The sequence below is a fragment of the Crinia signifera genome, chromosome 4 (assembly GCF_055691185.1).
Source record: "Crinia signifera chromosome 4, ASM5569118v1, whole genome shotgun sequence".
Taxonomy (NCBI): Eukaryota; Metazoa; Chordata; class Amphibia; order Anura; family Myobatrachidae; genus Crinia; species Crinia signifera.
Window position 1 is genome coordinate 288,119,266 of NC_139220.1, and position 22,676 is coordinate 288,141,941.

The following is a 22,676-nucleotide window of genomic DNA, read 5'->3' on the forward strand; positions in this document are numbered from 1 at the left end:
GTGACGTTGAAGGAGGGTGGTGCTAACATGCCGGTCACATGACTAGCCAGAACTCGGTCAGCTGATTGAGACTGCACAGGCGGCTGTTTGCTGCTGCTTCTACTAGAGCTTCTGGCTGTACCCATGGGACAAAGGCTGCCAGGGATCCCGGAGACTCAGCGCATCCTCCTCCAGCAGATGAGAGAGAGAGCGGCAGCGCGTACTCACACTCCCTGCAGTGACCAACCACATTGAGCATGATGGGCTCCCTGTACAGGAGCCGCAGTCTGAGTGATAGCCCCGTGCCGGCATCGGCAGGTAGTATTACTCTTCTGCCTGCTCTGTGCACCTGACCCTGTCTCCTGTGTCATCACAGTACCCTGCCTCCCTCCCTGCCTTCGGTACCACCATAGTACCCACCCTGTGTCCTGTACCACCATAGTACCCTGCCTCCTTCCCATTGTCCTGTGCCACCATAGGGTTTTGCCAGCAGTACGCACCCTGCCTTCCTGTGTCCTGTACTACTATGGTACCCTGCTCGCTTCCCTGTATCCTGTACCACCATAGTGGTCATCAACAGCATCCACCCTCTCCGTGTCCTGTACCACAATAGTGCCCTGCAGCAGCATGCACCCTTCCTCCCTGTGTCCTGTACCACCATAGTGGTCATCAACAGCATCCACCCTCTCTCCGTGTCCTGTACCACAATAGTGCCCTGCAGCAGCATGCACCCTTCCTCCCTGTGTCCTGTACCACCATAGTGGTCATCAACAGAATCCACCCTCTCTCCGTGTCCTGTACCATAATAGTGCCCTGCAGCAGCAGGCACCCTTCCTCCCTGTGTCCTGTACCACCATAGTGGTCATCAACAGCATCCACCCTCTCTCTGTGTCCTGTACCACAATAGTGCCCTGCCGCAGCATGCACCCTTCCTCCCTGTATCCTGTACCACCATAGTGGTCATCAACAGCATCCACCCTCTCTATGTGTCCTGTACCACAATAGTGCCCTGCAGCAGCATGCACCCTTCCTCCCTGTGTCCTGAACCACCATAGTGCCCTGCCTGCTTCCGTGTCTTGTACCACCATAGTGTTCATCAACAGCATCCTCCCTCCGTGTCCTGTACCACCATAGTGCCCTGTACCAGAATGCACCCTCCATTCCTGTGTCCTGTACCACCATAATACCCTGCCTGCTTCCCTGTGTCCTTTACCACCATAGTACCCTGCCAGCAGCATGCACCATTCACCATTCCTCCCTCCCTCACTGTGTCCTGTACCACCATAGGGTCTTGCCAGCAGTACGCACCCTGCCTTCCTGTGTCCTGTACTACTATGGTACCCTGCTCGCTTCCCTGTATCCTGTACCACCATAGTGGTCATCAACAGCATCCACCCTCTCCGTGTCCTGTACCACAATAGTGCCCTGCAGCAGCATGCACCCTTCCTCCCTGTGTCCTGTACCACCATAGTGGTCATCAACAGCATCCACCCTCTCTCCGTGTCCTGTACCACAATAGTGCCCTGCAGCAGCATGCACCATTCACCATTCCTCCCTCCCTCACTGTGTCCTGTACCACCAGCTCCATAGTGTTATGCCAGCAGCATGCACTCTTCCACTGCCCTGGGGATAGTAATATGTGACGCTTAGTTGTAAGGTTACCATCATTCCTCTCTGCCTGTGCTTTGTAGGGTGACTGGTACACCCCTTTTGTTGCAGCCAGAGTAGTGTGGGTTAATGATGAAGACTCCCAGGGGCAGATTTACTAAGCTTTTTGAGTGTGATAAAGTGGAGAGAGATAACCAACCAATCCGCTTCTGTCACTTTTCAGAGACAGCCTACTGCATGGCAGTTAGGAGCTGATTGGCTGTTACTTTATCCCTCTAGAAGGCTCCATCATAGTCTAGATTTGAGAATTTAGAAAATAATTGATAACCAACACTTAACGATATTGCTAATGATGTCACCTGACCCCCCTGCTGAACTTACTGTTGACTATATCGGTGAATCTGACTGCATGTTCAGATGACGGGGGAGAGATGGTGTGTGATGTTAACATTATAGTGTGTAATCAATAGACTATATCATTATCATTAATATCACTTAAATATTGCAGCATACCAGGGAGAATGGCAGCAAACTTTTTAAAGTGATTGAGTGTGCTCATATAATCTAAACCATATGACTTCCAATTGTAGACATGCCTGGGGGCTGCCTGAGCACCCGGAGACAAAGCTGGCTTATGTGGTAGGGAGCTGAGGGAACGTTCCCAGTACTGGATACAGAGGGCAGACTTCTGGTTTCCATACTCCAGTACAAGGCGCTGAAGTAAAAAAGTCAATAGTCTCTCTGTTGACATAATGTAAAGTTGATACAATTTTTTGGGTTAGATGTTGACATTGTGAACATGCTGATGTGTACTCTGCTGACGGGATCTGGTCATATTGTCGACAGCACCTAGGTCGACAGTCATGAGGTCGACACCGTTGGGTTGACGGGGCAATGTCGACAGGGTTCTAGGTCGACATGGGTTTAGGTCGACACATGCGTTAGGTCAACATGGGTTAGGTTGACAGGTCATTAGGTCGACATGTGTTTTTTCACAGTTTTTTGAGCTGACATGTGCCGGCAGGTGTTATTTCATGCCCTACCATCCACTAGGGCGTGGTGGGAGAATAAAATAGTGTGCCGAGCGCATCGAGGCACCGTGCCCGAAGCATAGCGAGCGAAGCGGTTCCCTTTCAACTGTGTCCATGTCAACTGTGTTGACATTCGGGTAAAGAAAAGTAAAAAACCCCATGTCGACCTAGAACACTGTTGACCTTGCCCCCTGTCGACCCAACGGTGTCAACCTAATGACTGTCGACCGGTCGATAAAACGATCCACACCCCTGCTGACAAATGATGCGCCGATAATCTACCACCCACATAATCTCTGTATCCCCATAATACCAGTATTTGTTTTCCATAAGTAATTTTTATAGAAGTCATTGGGGGAAATTTACTAAGATGTGGTATTGCTATGGGCAACCAGTCAGATCTATCTATTCTCTTCTAGAAGATTCTGATTGGTTTCCCATATCAACATCCCATGTGAAATAGAACTCCCTTCTAAGTAAATTTCCCCATTAAACTCGGCTGTCATGCAATTAAGGTTGGTTTGAAAGCAGAAATGGAGCTCGGAACAGGGCTTATGTTTTGGTTACTATGGTTTGATGTACTACCAATAAAACAGGCATGTCCAAACTATGGCCCTCCAGCTGTTGTGAAACTACAACTCCCATCATGCCTTCCCACAGTTTTGCTATTACAGAATGCTAAAACTATGGCAAGGCATGCTGGGATGTGGAGGGCCACAGTTTGGATATGCCTGATATAAAGTATTGGGATTAGGATAGTTGTGTGATGGTTCCTCCTCTTGGCATATTTGCCTTGGAATTGCATCATGAATAGTAGCTGGTAACATCTGTATCATTTCTGCCTCACATTTCTGCTTTTATTTCACTTAACAAATGTCTGACTTTGAGACTTCAAGTCCTGTTTCTCTACTGCTTGAGGATTAAACTGTGACCATACCCATATAATGTAATTATCTTCTCCCATGACATGGTGCCGAAGTATTTAAACACTAGCAGCTGTGCCATTTCCTGCACCCTTTGCCTTTCCACCGAATCCCAAATACGTATAGCAGGGCTCTCTATCTTGTAGAGGAGAGGGCACTTCTGTGCAAGATCTGGTTGCTGCCACGCTGATCGACAGGGCAAAATCATCCTGTAATACCCCTTTCAGACATAACGGCAAATTACCGGGTGAAGCAGTTGTACCTGGTACTAAATCCCGGGTCACCGTCCCTGCTTTTTACCAGGGTCACCGACCTGGGATTTGTGACCCGGGTAGACCCTTTCACACTATACAAATAACCGTGTTTTCAGCAAATTACCGGGTTCACAGCTTTAAACCCTGTAATTTGCTAATACTGCTTTTAGACTGCAAATGCGTGTTGCACACGGGATTAGGACACGGGTCCCATCCCTAGAGCGATACGGCATATGTGGTCTGAAAGCTCTGACACGGCATATTGCCGTGTCGGTGATGTCGCATGGGGCGGAACTAGGGAAGCCAATCCCGGGGCATTTTTTCTAATAGAAAAATGCCCTGGCTGCCCCGCATTTACTTACATGCAGGTGCAGCTGGGTTGTCAGGTGGGTGGATGGGCGGGTTGCCGGGTGGGTGGATGGGCGGTCAGCTTCAGGAGCCGGGTTGGGGGATGGGTGGTTAATGCTGCTGGCTGGCTAGTTGGGCGGATGGGCTAGCCATGCGCAGTCTAATCCCGAAATCCCGGGATTGGAAACTCCAATCCCGGGATTGAAATCCCGGCCTTTTGGGGGCCAAATCCCGGGATCCCGCCGATCCTGATCCCGGGATTGGCCACCCTAGGCGGAACACAGCAATAACCCGGGTCTAGAATGCAGTCTGAAAGCGGTATAAGGGGGTCAGACTGCACCCGGAAAAATGACCCAGCACTCAAAATGCCGGGTAATTGCCAGATGGCATGCCTGAAAGGGGTATAATTGAATTCTCAACAGTGTGTTCCTTTGTCTTGAATCCTGCGCAAATATAGAACAGCTGATTGGGTATGGAGGAGCGTGCTGTAGTTAATAGGAAAACACAAATACGCATCTAAATATAAGCAAGGGGAAATAACAGATTCCTGAGTGATGCTGGTGATTGTTTTCCATGCATAATTTATTTGCATTGCTAACAGAGTAGCATATTCTATAAACTGGTCTGTTCCGTTTATCTTTAGGAAGAGACCTGCATTGAACATGTGGTAATTGAGTCCTGTACATGCACTTTCCTGCAAGCGGTCACTATACAGCACATCATTGTTACTCTAGATTTCTCATGGGTATATGAGTGTTCATTCTAGCACCCGCCATCTTTGAAAACCCATGCAGTTCCTCTTCCCTGCCTTGGGTGTCGCTGTCTGCTGTGGTGTTTCTAGCACAGGTCTGGTTTGTCTATCAGTGCTGATATACAGACCACACTGTGCTAGAAGCACTACAGCAGACAGCGACATCCCAGGCAGGGAAGCGGAACTGCATGGGTTTTCAAAGATGGGAAGTGCTAGAATGCACACTAGGTATACGTGTACTGGGTCGACCAATGAAGGTCTTGACTAGTGCCGGGATGTAATACCTGTGTTGACCCTCTCACCCCACAGAAAAACCCGGGTTTTTCAGCAAATTCCTGTGTTGAAAAGTTTTAACCCGGTAATTTGCGGGTGATGAGAATCCCCATCAGACTGTACTTGGCAAAATGACCCAGCACTCAAACATGCCAGGTAATTGCCCGGTGGTCGGCGTGAAAGGGTTAGGAGAGATATAGGGTTCTTTAATGGTCCGTTGTATCTCTGTGTTACTGACTTGTCTGGTTACACGTGTAGGTGCTTTATTTTATTCTGTTGTAATGGGGAGACTGAGGTGACGTTATATTTGTCATCGGGCCTGTTTTTCAAACATGGCCTTCAGGCTGAACCTGTTCTATATACAGTGTGTAATGAGAATATTTGATGTGCGAGTTCTTAACCCTTTGAGTGCCATCATTGCTGCAAGATCCTCAAAATATCCATTAAAGTGCCAGCATCGCTCACAGCGACTTTTTTTTTTTTTTTTGGGTGCAATATTTAACTACACTTCAATTAATTGACTTGGCTGTTTGCATTTATTTATACTAAAAGAACAGTCGCTGTGAGCGACGCTGGCATTTTTTGGTGGATATTTTGAGGATCGCTCATAGCAATGTTGACGCTTAAAGCGTTAATACTCCTCTTCATGGCACCTGTTTGTATTCTGGGTCTTCCCTAAGCTGACATAGCTGCCAATGCTTCTCCACGCACTTCAGAGGAAAGAGAAGAAGCAGATCGCTGAGATTAAATCAGTATATACTAGGCAAGAATACTATATTACATGGTTATACCGTATTCATCCCATTCAGCGTCCAGTCACCACTTTTAAATGAATAATCAACACGCAGTTCTCTAACAGATGGGACTAGAACCAATTCTCAGTATGATCTAGAACAGTGGTTCCCAAACATGGTCCTCAAGGGGATATGTTCACTAGATCAATATACATTGTGGACCATGCGGACAGGCAGTACAGGTAGAGTCTCCGTATCCGGAAATCTTTTATCCGAAATATTCCAAAAACAGTGTTTTTTTTTTTTTTTTTTTTTTTTTTATCACTGTAAAAATCCTTTATCTAAAATGCTTGTGGTCCCGAGCATTTCGGATAAGGGATACTCAACCTGTATTTCATACCTTACCATCCACTACGTTGTGTGCTGAGTTCAACGAGGCACCGTGCAAAAACATGGCGAGCGCAGCAAGCCATGTGAGGGGGTGCGGTAAACGTAAGCCCCTTTCACATTGCAGTTTTTACACGGCATATTGCCGATTTTTTTTTTTTTTTTTTTTTTTTTTTTTTTTTTTACTGCTTTAAAACGGTACCAGCTGCAATATGAAAGCTCCACAATCAATTTACCGGTTACAAAATACCTGTATTTTGAAATGTGTTAAAAGCAGGATCCTACAGGTTTCTGAGCCGTTTTCCCTGCAGTCTGAACAGCTCAGAAACGGTATTTGCTACAAATGATAACCACACAAGGGTGATATGTTATCTCCCTGCATGATCCCCGCCCACATACAGGAAAAAACATTTAAAATGACATTGTATGGCTTTCTATGGGTGAAAACGGTTGAATCTGAAGGTACAAAAATGGTATTGAAACTGCAATATACCTTTACAACATGCAGTATGAAAGGGGTTTAACTGGCTTTTGACCCGTTTTAAGACACGTTTACAAAAATGGGTTGAAAGCAGGTTTTTGCAATGTGAAACCAGCTTTAGTGTCATGTTGACATTCAGGACAAAATATGTGGAATTCATGTCAACCTTCCAACCGTGTTGACCTTCAGTGGTGGAACCAATGTATGTCGGCATTCTTTGAGTCGACCATATGACCCATACTCGTACTCAAATACCCCCAACAGTGGACAATTTCCAGGTCTCCCCACAGAATCAAAAGTGAAATAATTAGCTCCGCCTCTGGATCTTTTAAAATGTGTCTGAATGAGTGCACCTGCTGGGTGTCCTGGAAAACATGAACTCTTGGGGGTACTTGAGCACCAGGGTTGGGAACCACTGATCTAGAAGAAGGGGGATCCAAACATTCTGAGACAAAAAAGCAAACCTTATAGACACTGCCTGGATTCATTGTGAAAATTTTATGTCAACCTTTTCCTGGGTTGTCTAATTACCACGTCGACATATTGTCCATGTCAACCAATATTGATCAACTTTTTAACTATGGCTCCAAAATCCAGTTACAACGGCAAACACCTGTCCCTTGTCTGGCCCCCATACACTAGTCAGATTTGACCCAATCCCGACAGATCTGGCCAAATCCGGTGTGTTTGACATCCACCTTCGAGTTCATTACATGGTCCAGTGTGATTCGGATGTAGTTGGCGGTCAGACCTACTGCCCACCCGACCTCCGATTCGGCCCCCTCCTGGTGTCGGGGAATGTGGTCACATGGGAAAGGACAGCATGTGATGTATCGGGGGTCAAATGGCCATACCCTGCTGCTGCGATACAACACAGTAGTGTATGGCCACCATTTAGATTTATTGCTACACCTCCTCCTCCATTTTACCATTTCTTCTCTATTTCAATATTAAGGCGTCTCCAAAGGTATTTTGCAACATTTCAAAACTATAGTGTCCCAAGTATGTTTCCATCAAACAGCAACACTCAGCTAAAAATCGCCCAGTGTGTATGGGCCTTAAGGAAGATGGTGTGATGTTTTGACTTTGTATAGATTTTCACAACCAATCCTTTTTTCTTGTTCTTGAGGAGGCCAGAGAAGGGCAGCGGACATTGAACCGCATATCCTGCTTTGGCATTACATGGACTTCTATACGTATTGTTACAAATGTAGAAGTGATTCTGCAAGCTCTGGGCTGGAGCAGCCTATTTTGCTTGTGTATGTTACTTATTTGGCGTGATAGTGTAGACCACAGGTCTTCAACCTGTGGCCCTCCAGATGTTGTGGAACTACATATCCCATCATGCCCTGAGGGTTTTTGGCATGCTCTTATAGGAAAAAATGTGGCAATGCATGTTGGAACATGTTGTTTCACAACATCTGGAGGGCCACAGGTTGAAGACCCATGGTGTAGACACACATTAGCAGCTGTTTGTGTGCGGGAGGAAGGCTTATTGTATGTGTTAGTAAGACCTACTTGCCTCTGATTTCTGTTCGTACCTCAGGAAAGTGCAACCTTGTCGCTTACCGTGGCCTGCAGTAGAATACACCCCCTGGGACTGCTACAAGCTTGTGGCCTTACCACAGCGGAGTCTGGCCAATAGCTCTTCTGTCTTATTGTGCATTCGTCCTATAACCTTGATCGCTGGTCTCTCATTACAAATGTCTCCTCTTCTCTTGTAGCTGAGCGCCAGCGCCTCCTATCTCCATCACCGTGCTATGGGGCCCGGATATGTGAAGGGACGAACCCGGAGGAGGAGCGGCTCCGCCGGCGGCTTAAGTATTTCTTCATGAGCCCTTGTGATAAGTTCAGAGCCAAGGGGAGGAAGCCGTATAAACTTGCACTTCAGCTTATCAAAATCATGATGGTCACAATACAGGTACAGCACTGGGCATCTAGCACTACCACACCTACATATACACATCCTGTTGTTGTATAGTGCCATTGTGTATACTTATTGCTGGTATGTTGTACTGAAGTGATGAGGTGATAGTAACTGCTGTATACAATTCCTCCTCCAGCATTTACTGAGAGCACGTCATCAGTTGTTATATGCCATAGTGCTTAGGCACAGCTGAGCAGAAGAATGACTAGAATAAACTGCATGGCGCGCAGAAATATCCCTTCATCTCAATATCTGTATTTTATATCTACAGTGTAGGCCAGGGGATGGACAGTGATGGGAGATGTGGGATGCATGGGGTGAAGTATATGGTACTGGAGCACTAAGGGGGTGATTTTGGGATCACTCTGACAAATTCCTTCTTAGATGGACAAAACCATGTGCACTGCAGGGGGGCTGATATAAAATGTGCAGAGAGAATTAGATTTGGGTGAGTTATTTTTTTTTTCTGTGCAGGGAAAATACTGACTGCTTTATTTTTACACTGCAATTTGAAGTAAAACCCCCACCCAAATCTAATTCTCTCTGCACAAGTTACATCTGCCCCACCTGCATTGCACATGGTTTTGTCCATCTAAGAAGGAATTTGTCAGAGTGAACCAAAATAACCCCCTAAGGCACTACGCATAATGTCCGTGGTAGCAGGTACTTCTGGTGGGGTCTAGGTACATATACAGCTGGGTGGAGGGTGGTGGGATTGGAAGGCTATAGTGTATAGCAGTTATGAGACCTGTTGGCTTGCGGTGTAGTAATCCAGAAGTAAATGTATACATCTGTGCAATAGGGACTGCTCAGGCAGGAGTTGGATGGTAATGGGCACTCATGGGAGAATGCTACAGGTGGACAAATCCAACTCTCTGTGATTGTGTGATCAGCAAGCTGGAAGATCCTATAGTTCATTTTCGGTTTACACCTCCTACAGCAAGCAGATTCCGAAAGGCCTTGTAGGACTTTGCCCAGGTCATGCACCACCCTGGCAAACTGTTAACAGAGGCATTGTGCAGGTTTTCTAGTGGAGTGGACATAAGGCGTTGCATTGTAAGGGTGCATTATACAAGGCCTGGGTGTGCTAGGCTTAAGCTGTGTAGGAGTATATTGTTCCTGTACATCATGTTACCTTCCCCTATGTACAGTGTCTGATGCTCGGTTTGGAAGGTGCAGCTTCCAGCAGCTCAGTTATTAAAGAAAGGTTTCTCTACTCCTCCGAGTCCCGCTGGGGGTCAGGCTCAGTGTGGCACATAGATGCTCGGTGTATGAGGTCACATCTGAGTGCTCTCTGGATATTTGTGCCCAGATGGAGATACCGCTTGTCCAGATAAAGACGCATCTATCTCTTTGATCTCTGCTTATCATAAGTTAAAGCATGTTCTATTCCCTCCCATTTAATGTAGAGCCAGAACAGACCCCTCCTAGATATTGATTTATTTTATTTATTAACAGGTTCTTGTATAGCTCAGCAAATTCTGTTTAAGGCATTAGTCAGCCTATGTCTGATAAGGGTTCAGGATAGCTCATCGACCATGTCTTGGTTTACATGTTGACTCTTTGTTGTGTCGACCTATATATTGTCTATCAGCCACTACAGGGGGGATGCACTGACATCGGCCGCCCACGTCACCGGACACCTCATTCTTAGTAATCGCATATGCACTAACATATGTGATTTAATAAAGCAAAGGACAGCACTTACAATAAGAGCTGTCCATCGCTATGCGGCTCAATCGATGGACTTCCGGGTGCATGCGCAGAGTGACTGTGCCGGCCCCAGGGGATGCTGGGAGGGATCTGTGATGGATCCCTCACATAGCAATGTGGAGGGAAGTCCATAGACTTCTATAGGATATCTGGCGATGCACCCCCCCCAGCAGCGGTAACCCTGCAAGCGGGCTTTAGCACATCTGGAAATGCAGTAAAAACCTGTAAACAGGGTTTTTACCCCAGTTTTGCTTTAGTGCATCCCGCCCAGCGTCTGATACAGCTGATGTCCCCTATAGTCACTTACTGATGCAGCTAGTCCAGACGCTTATGGCTCATCCTTTTCTGTTGCAGCTGATCTTGTTTGGCCTCAGTAATCAGATGGTTGTGCAGTTCAGGGAGGAGAACACTGTGGTATTCAAGCACCTCTTCCTGAAGAATTACACAGACGCCGCAGACAAGTCGTATGCTGTCTACACCCAGAAAGATGTGTATGAGCACCTCTACTATGCCGTGCAGCAGGTGAGGGAGCCGTCTTCTTGTGCTGTTCTATTTTGCATGGTGTAATAAAAGGAAAAATCTGCAAATCTGTGTAACACTAGTACAATACAAATGCAGGTCTAGTGGGTTTGAATCAGGGCCGGCGCTACCCACTCAGCAGCTCCTGCAAAGCAGGGAGGCGTCATGCTGAAAAGGCGCTGTCTCCCTCCCTGCTCTGCTAAAGCTGCCTCAGCCCTCACTGTCACTGCGCCTGTCTGACAGCGGGGGGCGGCAGTATGGAGAGGCTGAGCAGCTCCCTCTTCCTCACGGACACTTGCGCTGAGGCATGTAGCGCTGTCTGTGAATTCCTGGATGACATGTCATGTCCGGATCAGCCCCCTACCCATTGCTCCCTGCGCCTGTCAGCTGTCAATCAAATGACGAACAGGCAGCAGCGCCGCCTCCCCTTCCTTCCCTCTTCTCGGTGTGCTCTGCCAGTGCCGCTGCCAGTCCTCAACACTCCGCCCCCTCTATCTCCTCCCCTCTTCTTCCATCTCCTCCTGCTCTCTCCTTCTTTCCCCCTCAGTCATGAGAGGGATGTAATGTGCTGCACATACTTTTTGTACTGCTTTCGGATCGCATCGCACACACATTGCATGCATGCCGTGTGATGCGATCTAGCCGATAACTATGCGATTCTCGCAGTGTGTATGGGCACCTTTAGTGCCTGCAACATTTTGTGGACACAGCACTGAGATGGTGTATGCATACATGTACATGCACCCGAGATCCTCCATAGGATCGCATGTTGCATACACTCCCACAATCGGGCTGCAGCTTGTTGCAATGGCAATGTGAAAGGGCGCAAAATGTATGGTTTGCAGGAGGGCGCCGGACACCCTAGCACCGGCCCTGGTTTGAATTAAAACCTGTGGTGGTTTTTTTATTATATTTTTCAGTTTCAGTGTTTGTGTAAGGCTTAGAGTATCCCACATGCCTCCATACACCTGTCAGATGTACTTGAGTTAATTTGCAGCTGTGATCCCATACACAGTAGGTGTGCAAAAATATTTTAATGGTGCAGCCGCCTGGGGAAGGATTGAGCCTCCCTCTGTCTGCTTCGCTGGTCTCGGGTTGTTGGAAATTGACCATCTTAGAAACCTCATTCCTGATGCCATGTTCTCTGCATATGAGATCACAGATGTAGGCAAAGACGTTGCGATACACCTGCGTTTTTCCACCTCTCCCTGTAACTGTCCGAGAAAACGCTCCTGGACGGTCAATCGATTTTTCCACAAGATCTCAATGTGAGCAGCCACATGTGTGCACATTGTGACGGTGACACGTCTGGCAATCTCTCAACTGCGTCAATATCGGCGTTTGCTACAGCTCTGAACCAGGCCCTCTATGCAGCAAATGAAACTGCATCTTTCTCTTTTACACATATAGAAACACAGAGGCAATCACAAGGTAGCAGACTAGCTTTCAAAGCATTTGCAGAAAAGGACAGTATGTATGTATGTGCTTTGCAGGATTTCACCCGGCATAAAGATGTAAGCTAGTTACAAATATTATGTTGTAAAGCAGGGATGGGAAAACCTTTGACGCCCCAGCTGTTGTTGGACTACACATCCCAGCATGCCCTGCTACTTTTTTGCTATTTGGACTTGGTAAATTTGTTGCAGGGCATGCTGGGGTGTGTAGTTCTCTTAACAGCTGGAGGGCAGAAAATTCCCCATCCCTGTTGTAAAGTAACATGTCAGGGGGGAGAGGGGTAATGTTTATTGCATCAACATTCACTAGATGGCATCCAACAGAGAAGTTCAGTTGTTGCTACATATAGGTGCCAACAGCTTCTTACGCCGGCATGAGGTGGCAAGCTAAAGTTAGAGAAAAGTGACCATTTTGGGCACCCATACGACACTGTTTGCAAAGCACAGAATAGTTGTTTTACTCAGTTAAACCCACCAGTTTGAGTGTGACAAGCGTAAAGAGAAAAAAACCAATTCATTGCGCTCTGCGATCTTTTACATGGGAAATTGGGCACAAGGCATATAAACCATTGTATCCCCAGCCGCCAAGGGCGTAAGGCAGAGTTCTTGTTTCCATTCAGTAGGATTAATACTGTATACCTTAACCAGCTGCAGACAGCATAGCTACAGGGCACCCGATGTCTTGCATTATCTGGGGTAATCAAATGTGTGATCTGTATATGATATACCCTGATATTGGGAGTATGGAGGGATGTTTACAGCTGTTCTGTATTGTATCATGAATTCATTGTAAAATCTGTCTCTTTTCACACAGTATATCTTGCTACCTAGCCAAACCACGGCCCGCTATGCCTACGTCAGCACCGATACCCAGGGGGCGCTCGCTATGTGCCAGCAGTATTACCGGAAGGGTCACATCGATCCGGCTAATGATACCTTTAATATTGATCCCAAAGTGGTCACAGGTAAATGTACAGCTATTCTGCCTGCATGGCTAATGGTGGACCACAGGCCTGATTCTGTTTCAATTGCAAAATCTCTTTAATGGACAAAACCATGCTGCACTGCAGCTGGGGCAGATGTAACGTGCAGAGAGAGTTAGATTTGGGTGGGGGGTGTACTTCAAACTGATATTTATATTGCAGCTAAAAAATAAAGCAGCCAGTATTTACTCGCCCAAATCTAACTCTCTCTGCACATGTTACATCTGCCCCCCCTACAGTGCACATGGTTTTTGTCCATTAGAGAGATTCTGCTTTTGCGAGTGAACCAGAATCAGGCTCTTGGTGTGTTATGGGCGTTACTCTACATGTGTACAGGGCTGTGCGGACGTACCAGTGATTGTGGGGTATAAGTACGAGGCATTGGAGAGGGATAAAGTACCAACAGTCAGCTTCTGTCATGTTACAGGCTGTGTTTGAAAATTGCCAGTTGCTGATTGGCTGGTACTTTAATTCTTGCCAGGGCTTGTGACACACAACTGCGCATCTTTGTAATTGCTTTGAGTCTCCCTGTAGCCCTGCAGCTGAGCCTGTGATAAATGGCAGCTCTAGCTCACTACATGTGGGGAGGAGGAGTGTTGTACTATCTAGTTATTAACTTGTATCGATGACACGTACAGGACAATATCTATCTTTTATTTTGCTATAGATTGCATCTTCATGGACCCCAAAGACCCAGACAGCCAGAGCTACAAGAACTTCACCGTTAAGTTTCACAAGTAAGTAATGTTGCAGCAGATTATCAATGTCTGACGGCTTCCGCTTAATTCTCCTCTGTGATAGTTTCACATTAGCTGCCCATGTACACAGGGCTACAATTATACAGATGTATTACTGCTTGTGGGCTCTGACCAATCAGAACACTAGACCAGTCTCTGGTCCTTTTCCCCTGGGGAATGCAGGCCAGTGCAGCTCCTGAGCCGTTAGATCCATGTGTGGTGTGGGCACTGCCAGGGACATTGCGTACTGACCTAGATGTTCAGTGTGTGTGTGGGGGCAACTTTACCCTCTCTCTGCAGAACGGTCTGGTTACAGACTCCCTTGTCTATCTTTATTACCTCCAGGCTGATCAACATCACGGTACAATTTCAGCTGAAAGCCATAAATATCCAGACGATCATCAACAATGAGATTCCTGACTGTTACACCTTTACCATCACTGTGAGTAACCCGGGGGAATGTTTGGGACAGAGATGGGGGAAGGGACAGAGGGCATCACATGGACATAGGAGTACAAGCCATCATCTATATCAGTGGTTCCCAACCCTGGTCCTCAAGTACCCCCAACAGTGCACGTTTTCCAGGTCACCCGGCAGGTGCACTCATTATTCAGGCACATTTGAATAGATCCACAGGTGGAGCTCATTATAGCATTTGTGATTCTGTGTTGAGACCTGCAAAACATGCACTGTTGGGGGTCCTTGAGGACCAGGGTTGGGAACCACTGATCTATATGTCTAGTGTCAGTGAGTTTCCGAAACACTGCCATCTGCTGGCAGAGAGCAAAACTACATCATTCTCACACCTGCACAATCACAGATGGTAGCAGACTAGCTTTCGAAGCGTTTGCTTTGGCTTACTAGTGTGATATAAGCATGTTCTTGATGTTTAAGAAAGTAGTATATACAGCATCCAGTGGCTGATACAGTAGTCTTGATTTAACCCATTGTGCATGTCTCCCTGTAGATATTATTTGACAACCAGGCACACAGTGGCAGGGTGAAAATCCAACTAGACAACGATGCGACCATTAAACAATGCAAGGACCCCAGCGTGTATGGCCGAGGTGAGCGTCTGAATTACTCCCATCTCGGACACTCCAACATTGATCTCCCCTATGATGTAGATGTGATCTTCCACAGTGATAAAGCATATACAGCTAATCTGTCCCAGACGTATCATAGGAGATGACATCTCTTCACTCGGGAACCATTAGTGCGACATGGGCAGTATGGGTAGTGTAGTGGTCAGCATTGCTGCCTCACGGTACTGACATTCTGGGTTTGAATCCCATTGTGGCCCTAACTGTGGGGTTCTTCCTTTATCCTCGTGCTTGCGTGGGTTAATTTACACGCAACAAATATTAACTCAAGTGTGTGTGTGCATTTGTTTGTATGGGTGATTGGGCCGACCGACTGTAGGTCAACATACATTGTGTTGACATCCTTAGGTCAGTTTACTTTTTATAGGTGTGGACATGTGGCCTGTCGACCTAAGGGTGTTGACCCAATAGCTGTCGACTAATATAGGTCAACCCAACAGCCGTATCCCTGTTTGCCCTTCTAGTCTGCCCTATAACATGTACAGAGTAGTTCTTATATGCCATCAAAGTCTGTTTCTATGGTTTCTTGTGTTATGGACAGATGTATGTTGCATGTTTATCGTTGATTAAAATGAGGTTACGCCTGTACAGAAATGATGTATAAATACAGTTTTACTGGAGTCCCTTGTGCCATTAAGTGTATCTAATCATAGTGATGACCATGTGACACATTATTTGAGAAGGGGGGGGGCATTTGTGGGGGCTAATTTTATAAATAAAACCCAAACGACATAAGAAGTGAATGAATTGGCGGGATGCGGACTGTCATACCCACGTTGTATAGACTGAACTACAAGAGTCTATTATGCAGCTGGGTGTTCCCGCTCAGAGCTCGTCTTTAGTTTAACTCTTTTTCAGTAAAAGAACAAAATATTTTGCATTAGAACCTAAATCGGGAACAAAGATGTAAGCATAGATGTGTACCTGTGCACCCAGCCATGTCCAAACTATGGCCCTCCTGTGAAACTAAAAGTCCCATCATGCCTTGCCACAGTTTTGCTATAAGGGATTGCTAAAACTATGGCAAGGAATGCTGGGATGTGTAGTTTTACAACAGCTAGAGGGCCACAGCTTGGACATGCCTGTATTATACTCTCCTTCCCTATCTGATGGTCCTAGATAAATGACATTTGCCTCTGTACATTGTCTCCCAATAGGTGATAACTACTACCGATTGGTGTTTGATGTGTTTGTGATAATCTCCTGCATCCTCTCCTTCATCCTGTGTGGGCGTTCCATTGTTCGAGGCCTGACACTGCAGAATGTAAGTTCTAGGTTCTACCTATCCTGTGCTATGAGCTCGTAGAGGCCAGCGTGTCCGTTCTCAGTGCAGTCTATAGGTTTGGGATCTGGCTTGGACAGCTGAGTGTGTGATGACCTTGTCCCTGCTTTCTCTTTCCAGGAATTTGCAATGTTTGTTCACAGCCGCCGCGGCCTCACTGTGTCGCTCTCTGAGCGTCTGGAGTTTGTGAACGGCTGGTACCTGCTGCTGATCATTAGTGATATTCTCACAGTGTCTGGGACAGTCATGAAGATTGGGATAGAGTCCAAGGTATCAGATGCGGATCAAACCCTGCTATATTAAAAATGTATCTTTAGTCTTGCACATTGTTCCGAGCAATAGAAATATATATATATTTGTCCATAATAAAAAAAAAAAAAAAAAACCCTCTGCGATATAATTGGTCTCTAAAAGGTTATAGAGTGCATGTGACTGCCAATGAGAACCTTCTCCTGTATCCCTCCTTGTGCAGCTGCCAATGGTTGTACTTAGCTACTTTTGTAACACCATATCACTGCAATACAGCATAATACAGTGCGACCACTATACCTGGAGATAACAAGGCTGATTCACTACACTGCCTATTCCTGAGTAACTATTTGTGATTACAACGTATCCTTAAACATTTACGATTAAAATTTAAAATTTGTAGTGGAACCACACTGCTGTAGCATAACTCAGTGTGACGATCTCTAACCAACGATAAGACAATTGGGTTGACCTATTGAGCACAGGCTACCCAAACTGCCCTTGGTTCATAAGAATCTGTATGTGTAATAAGAAACACCCACAAAGAACTATCGACACAGGTCGACACTACATACTTACCATAAACATCAGATGATGATATAGAGAATGATAAAACTGTTATGATTTACCTGACCAATCCAGATAACCGGTCATATCAAGCCTACTATATGTTAGGCTATCTCATGCAGTTGATGTACACCCCTATGCTGGAAGTGTAACCCGACTTGAACACTAATATATAGGATATTAATTAGTTTGATTTAATATAATAAGTGTCGACGAGAATTACCTGTCAACAGTGCATTCCCATACAATTCTCATATTGTGCTAAGAGAGTGAGCCGCTGTATTTTAAACGCACCACATTTTTGTTGTTCTGTCTTGTGTGTTTATATTTCGCTAGTTTTAAACCATAACCATAAAAGTTAATTTTTATTTGTGAGAGTCATTAAAGGTGCACCACACCGTGACACACTTTTTTCTCTTGTTTGGTGCATATCGTATACTCTATACCTAGTGCATAGAAATCTTGGGGGATCCCCTCTATTTTTCTCAAACAGCAAGGAGGGTCCTGTGCGACTGACCAACTCTTTTTGTGTCGACTTGTACTTAGCTAAGAAATGAAGGACTTCAATAAAAATGAATGTTCAGATATTATCCACCCAAATTGATCCTGTTTTAATATAGTCTGTATCACTCTTCTCCCCCTTCATCCCTGTTTTTTAGACCTTTGCCAGTTACGATGTTTGCAGTATTCTCCTGGGTACTTCAACCTTGCTGGTTTGGGTTGGTGTAATCCGCTATCTGAGCTTCTTCCAGAAATATAATGTGAGTATGGGGAACTGTGCTTGTGCTTTAAAGGGATCGATTTTAACTTAATATATATGAAATATTTTGTTGCAGAAGACCTTCTGTGAATGTTTCCTTACACAATTACCGGTTCTAGATTGGGGAACTTGTAGATTCTAAAATCTATAAATCAGTAACCTGATAGAGTGCACGGCATTATTTGATCAGTAGGAGGTGCTGTCACCTTCTCTACCAGCAAAAACCTTGGTAGTTTACTGAGGGGGCATTAAGGATTGTGCCTGCCCCATGCCAAGACCTCTGCAATGAAGTCCAGGAAGCTGCTCCTCAGTCTTGAGAGCATTAGAAGGCAGTTTCTAAACCTGTGAAATACATTCTTAATGGAGACCCTAGAAGACCATTGACAAGTCAAAGGACAGGCTTCGCAGCAAATGCATCCAAAGGTCCAACAGTATGACTTTTCTGGAGCAAAAACAATCAACCGCCATGGGAGTAGCAATACCTTAAATGTAATAGCTGAGGTGATTGGTACAAAATTATATGACATAAATTAGATTAGTGTGTAGTCCAATTGTAATGACATTGAGAAAATAGTCTACCCCAAATGGAAACATTGCACAGGCTCTTATATAATTCATGGGAATAATCGCTGCTGTGTACCAGAACTACAAATGAAAATCCAATGCTGTCATGAGATACTCATTGACCTGCTGAATTATGAAGGCGCTCATAGCAGGGTGTACCCAAGGGACCAGTGGCACCGTTTCATCAGATGGACTCCCATACGACGACGTCTATCATGCTATCTGTGCATGTCTGTGACCGCACCGGCCATGGGTCTTCGAGCACCTGGAGCCAGTATTCCACGGAGGGTGAAAGGTCTGATCAAGTTGATGAGGCAAATGATGAGCAACTCACGGTGTCTGTGTGGATCATCAAGTGCACCTGTGCGCTTCTGGGATAATTCATCCAAAGACCAGACGGGTATGACGGTCCTAGAGATCACAGGATCCAGAAGGTGCACCCAGGTATCTGCCAGTTTGGGGCATCCCTGCGAATGTTAAATTCATGTGTATATGAATAGTTTTCATGGTATATTATCCTTGAGAAAGTTCGTTCTCTCCAAAAAAAAAAAAAATAATATATAGATATCTATCTCTATCTGGCTTTCGCTTGCAAAGATCTGAAGAAAAAAGCACAAGTCACCTGGAGCTGCAACCTCTGGGCCACGAGACAAAGCGGCAGATGCATCTAGATGCGAATTCAGTCGGGCGATCTATACTCCTTGGTTATGGGCGTAAATGACCATGTGACTTAGCTATTTGAATCTGTCATTAAATAAACCCCTCTGTATTTTAGGAACACTGTAAAATAACGAGAAGCATCTACTAGTGGGCGGATGTGCTGCTTTTTTTTTTTGGGGGGGGGGGCTCCTTTGTGTTCGTTGTGCCCCCATGAACTTCACTTTTATACCACAGTATCCCATAGGGAAATGTGAGGCCACATGTAAAACCAAGTGCCGATCGAGACGGCCCTATTAAGTGCTTCTGATTAAGTGATGGCCTCTGACGGCAGAGAATTGAAGCATCGCTGTGCGGAGAGCCGGCCATGGGAGTGAGGAACGTGGCTGACCCATGGGCTCTTCATACCCTTCAGGTTTTATCACCCGCTCGTTCATGCCCTATGTGGGTTACGGTCTAAATGCCTGTATTGTAATAGCACCATGAATTTACCGGACTCTTGTGACATTGGTGCAAGCGACCGGCATACGGTCCGCATTGGCGATTTCATGGTGTCCTTTTCTCCTCTGTCCGCGCAGATCCTGATTGTTACACTCCGGGTGGCTCTGCCTAACGTTATCCGCTTCTGTTGTTGTGCTGCGGTGATCTACCTGGGATATTGCTTCTGTGGTTGGATTGTGCTTGGACCCTATCATGTCAAGGTGAGTAGCTGCCCTCATCAGTCCACCCCACCCCCGTGTCCGACGCCAGCTTTCAGAATCCCCTTCTCTACCTCTGTCTCACTGTAGTAACCCTGCCATTGTCTTTCCTTAGTTCCGCTCCCTCTCCATGGTGTCCGAGTGCCTCTTCTCCCTTATTAATGGTGATGACATGTTTGTCACCTTCTCGGAGATGCAGAACAGTAGTTACCTCGTGTGGATGTTCAGTCAGCTGTATTTATATACCTTCATCAGCCTCTTTATCTACATGGTACTCAGTCTCTTCATCGCCCTGATCACTGGAGCCTATGAGACCATCAAGGTAAATCCCTGAAAATGGGCATTGGGACGTGATGATGGCAAACCTTTTCCTCTGTAATGTGACATGGTCTTGTGTCTCGCAGTTCCAGAATGCAGGTGAAAACAGTGTGTCTGCCCTGTATCAGTATATTGCAGAGTGTAAGGACAGCCCCAGCTCCGGGAAATACCGTTCTACCAGTACCAACAGCTGCTCCATATTTTGCTGCTGTACTAAACCGTGAGTATTGTCTTATGGGTCCATACAAAATAACGCGTTTCGCCTTATCAAACTCCTATGATTGCAGTCAAAGGGGAATATTTTGGAAATTGCTGTTATATCCTATGTTCTTATGCAGATGTGGGAGAAACCATGGTGATCTCTCTCGTATATGGGTCTAATCTTAGCACCTCTACCTGTTGTAGAGGCAAAGGTGGAGAGGTTGAGGAAATGATGTTTGACAAACGCATTTAAAACTGGCCATACATTTTTACAATTTGGGCACTTGTCACTCAATTCAATCTTCAATCAAGAAATTGGGTGAAAAGTGGTAAACACCATGTGTATTGTCTCCAATCAGATGTGCGGTCCTGTGTGCATCAGATAGGAGCGGAGCCAGAGATCTCAAGTGCTGCACTCAAGATATATCAGATCCCGCAGCCCTTGCTGGCATCGCATGCAATATATCGTATGCAAAAGGACCCCATACGATTTATCGCATGCGATCCTGGGCAGTTCAAGGGGATCGGCTGCAAATTCTACCCTCGGAGAAGTTACAGTAGTGTATGGGGGCTTTACATGTAAATGCTTTAGGGTTGAGGGCAGAAGACTTTTTTTTTGGGGGGGGGGGGGGGCAATTTGCGGTAAAAATTGGCAGATCAGCAAAAAATTCGTTCTAGCGTGTGGGCACCTTAAGTGGCAAAAAGGAGCCTGTAGGTCTAATTCATGTTTGTACGCTATGGCCGATGTTCACACAAGTGAGCGGTTATCGTCAGACTGCACATGTGATGTAATAGCACTGCGCATTAGCCAAGGTGCAGCTGTGATCCTCACAAATGAGCGGAAATGGTTGCAAAAATTTGCCTGCCTTTTGGCTGTGGGTTCGTATGTATAAAAACATGGCACCGGTCTCACTACTGCCATGTCCCTACTGCGTAGCCAAAGGCAAGCCCTTAGACCCAATGTCCCATGTTTTAGCATATAGGTTGTGAATGTGTACACCATTGCAATGGTTCTAGGGTGCGTCTTTTTTATTATTTTTTTCCGTTCCTTCCTTTCTCAGCAGCTTCATTTACTATTATTAGCAGGTGCAAAACTGAAAAAATAAAACCTGAATTAGGCCCTTTGTATGGATAGCATCATTCCTTGCCATGGCCAAACTTAGCAGAGGCTAGTTCTCTTGGTCTGTCACTTACACACAATCTTCCCCATTCCCACCTCGATCTGACTTTTTTTTCAATCTTCTCTTTCAGTGCTGAAGAGAACGAGTCTAATTTAGTCATCAACGAACCTGTGCCATCATCATGAGCGAGGACAAGGGTTCCGGAATCCTGGATTTTAAATCCATTTTAAGGACTTTCTTAGGGTGATTTTTCCATTATATTTAAGTAACTCCTCCCCTGCCTTATGTGGAAAATCCCTAATCCGTGACAGGGTGCTAGAAGTATTAAGCTAAACGTATATAGACACAATTTTTATCAGATGTTTTTATGAAGAAAACCTAATATGTTTTAGTAGGGGTTGTTAGGAGGTCCGGCGAGGTACAGAATCTCTGCTGGAGACAAATCTCTGTATAAGGTACAAGAAACCAATGCATGTGCTTCATTGGAGGAGCCAAGCCAAACGCACAAGTGGACACTCCATACTCAGCCAACTGTTTTTTGTTATTTAGGTGACACTTTATTTTTTATCTTTCATTTTTTTTTATTGTTTTTATTATTGTATGAGAATAAACAGTGTCACAGTACATAATAGTTTGCATTTTTGAGACTGAACATAATTGCAGAAATCCAGGTCACACACTGGCCTCTTCTCTTACAGGCCACGATAGTGCTTACTCCTCCTACTGCTGCTTTATATCTGTGATCTGTGCTTTCAGGAATCTGCTTGGTCCTGTTTGCTACAAGAACCTGACAGCAGCTGCCTAGAGTTCTCCATGTAGTAGTAGGCATTACCATGTGAGCCACGTTCCATGACCTCATTGTGTACCGCGTGCTTGTACTAGAACATGTATGCCAGTGATCTTCTGCTCCTCAGGCAAAAGGCTAATAAATGCCTTTCTTTCATATGGGCTGAACATCTGATCTCTAAACTTAGCAAAAGAAAAATAGATGTAACCGCTTAAAAGTACACGATGTCCTCATTCTCGAGGGGTAATTGTTGACCGGGTAAGAACA

At 45.7% G+C, this 22,676-nt stretch overlaps 1 protein-coding gene across 1 annotated transcript; it reads left to right on the plus strand.

Annotated features, from left to right (window-relative positions):
• Positions 1-5: 5 nt before the first annotated feature.
• MCOLN1 (mucolipin TRP cation channel 1) lies at positions 6-22,580 on the plus strand. The gene is made up of 14 exons (XM_083184938.1): positions 6-297; positions 8,494-8,690; positions 10,764-10,931; positions 13,197-13,347; positions 14,033-14,102; positions 14,448-14,544; positions 15,070-15,169; positions 16,363-16,469; positions 16,608-16,757; positions 17,963-18,064; positions 19,863-19,985; positions 20,098-20,304; positions 20,387-20,520; positions 21,753-22,580. Exons 1-14 carry the CDS (start codon positions 237-239, stop codon positions 21,805-21,807), a joined length of 1,722 nt encoding a protein of 573 aa, XP_083041064.1. The 5' UTR covers positions 6-236; the 3' UTR covers positions 21,808-22,580.
• Positions 22,581-22,676: the final 96 nt, after the last annotated feature.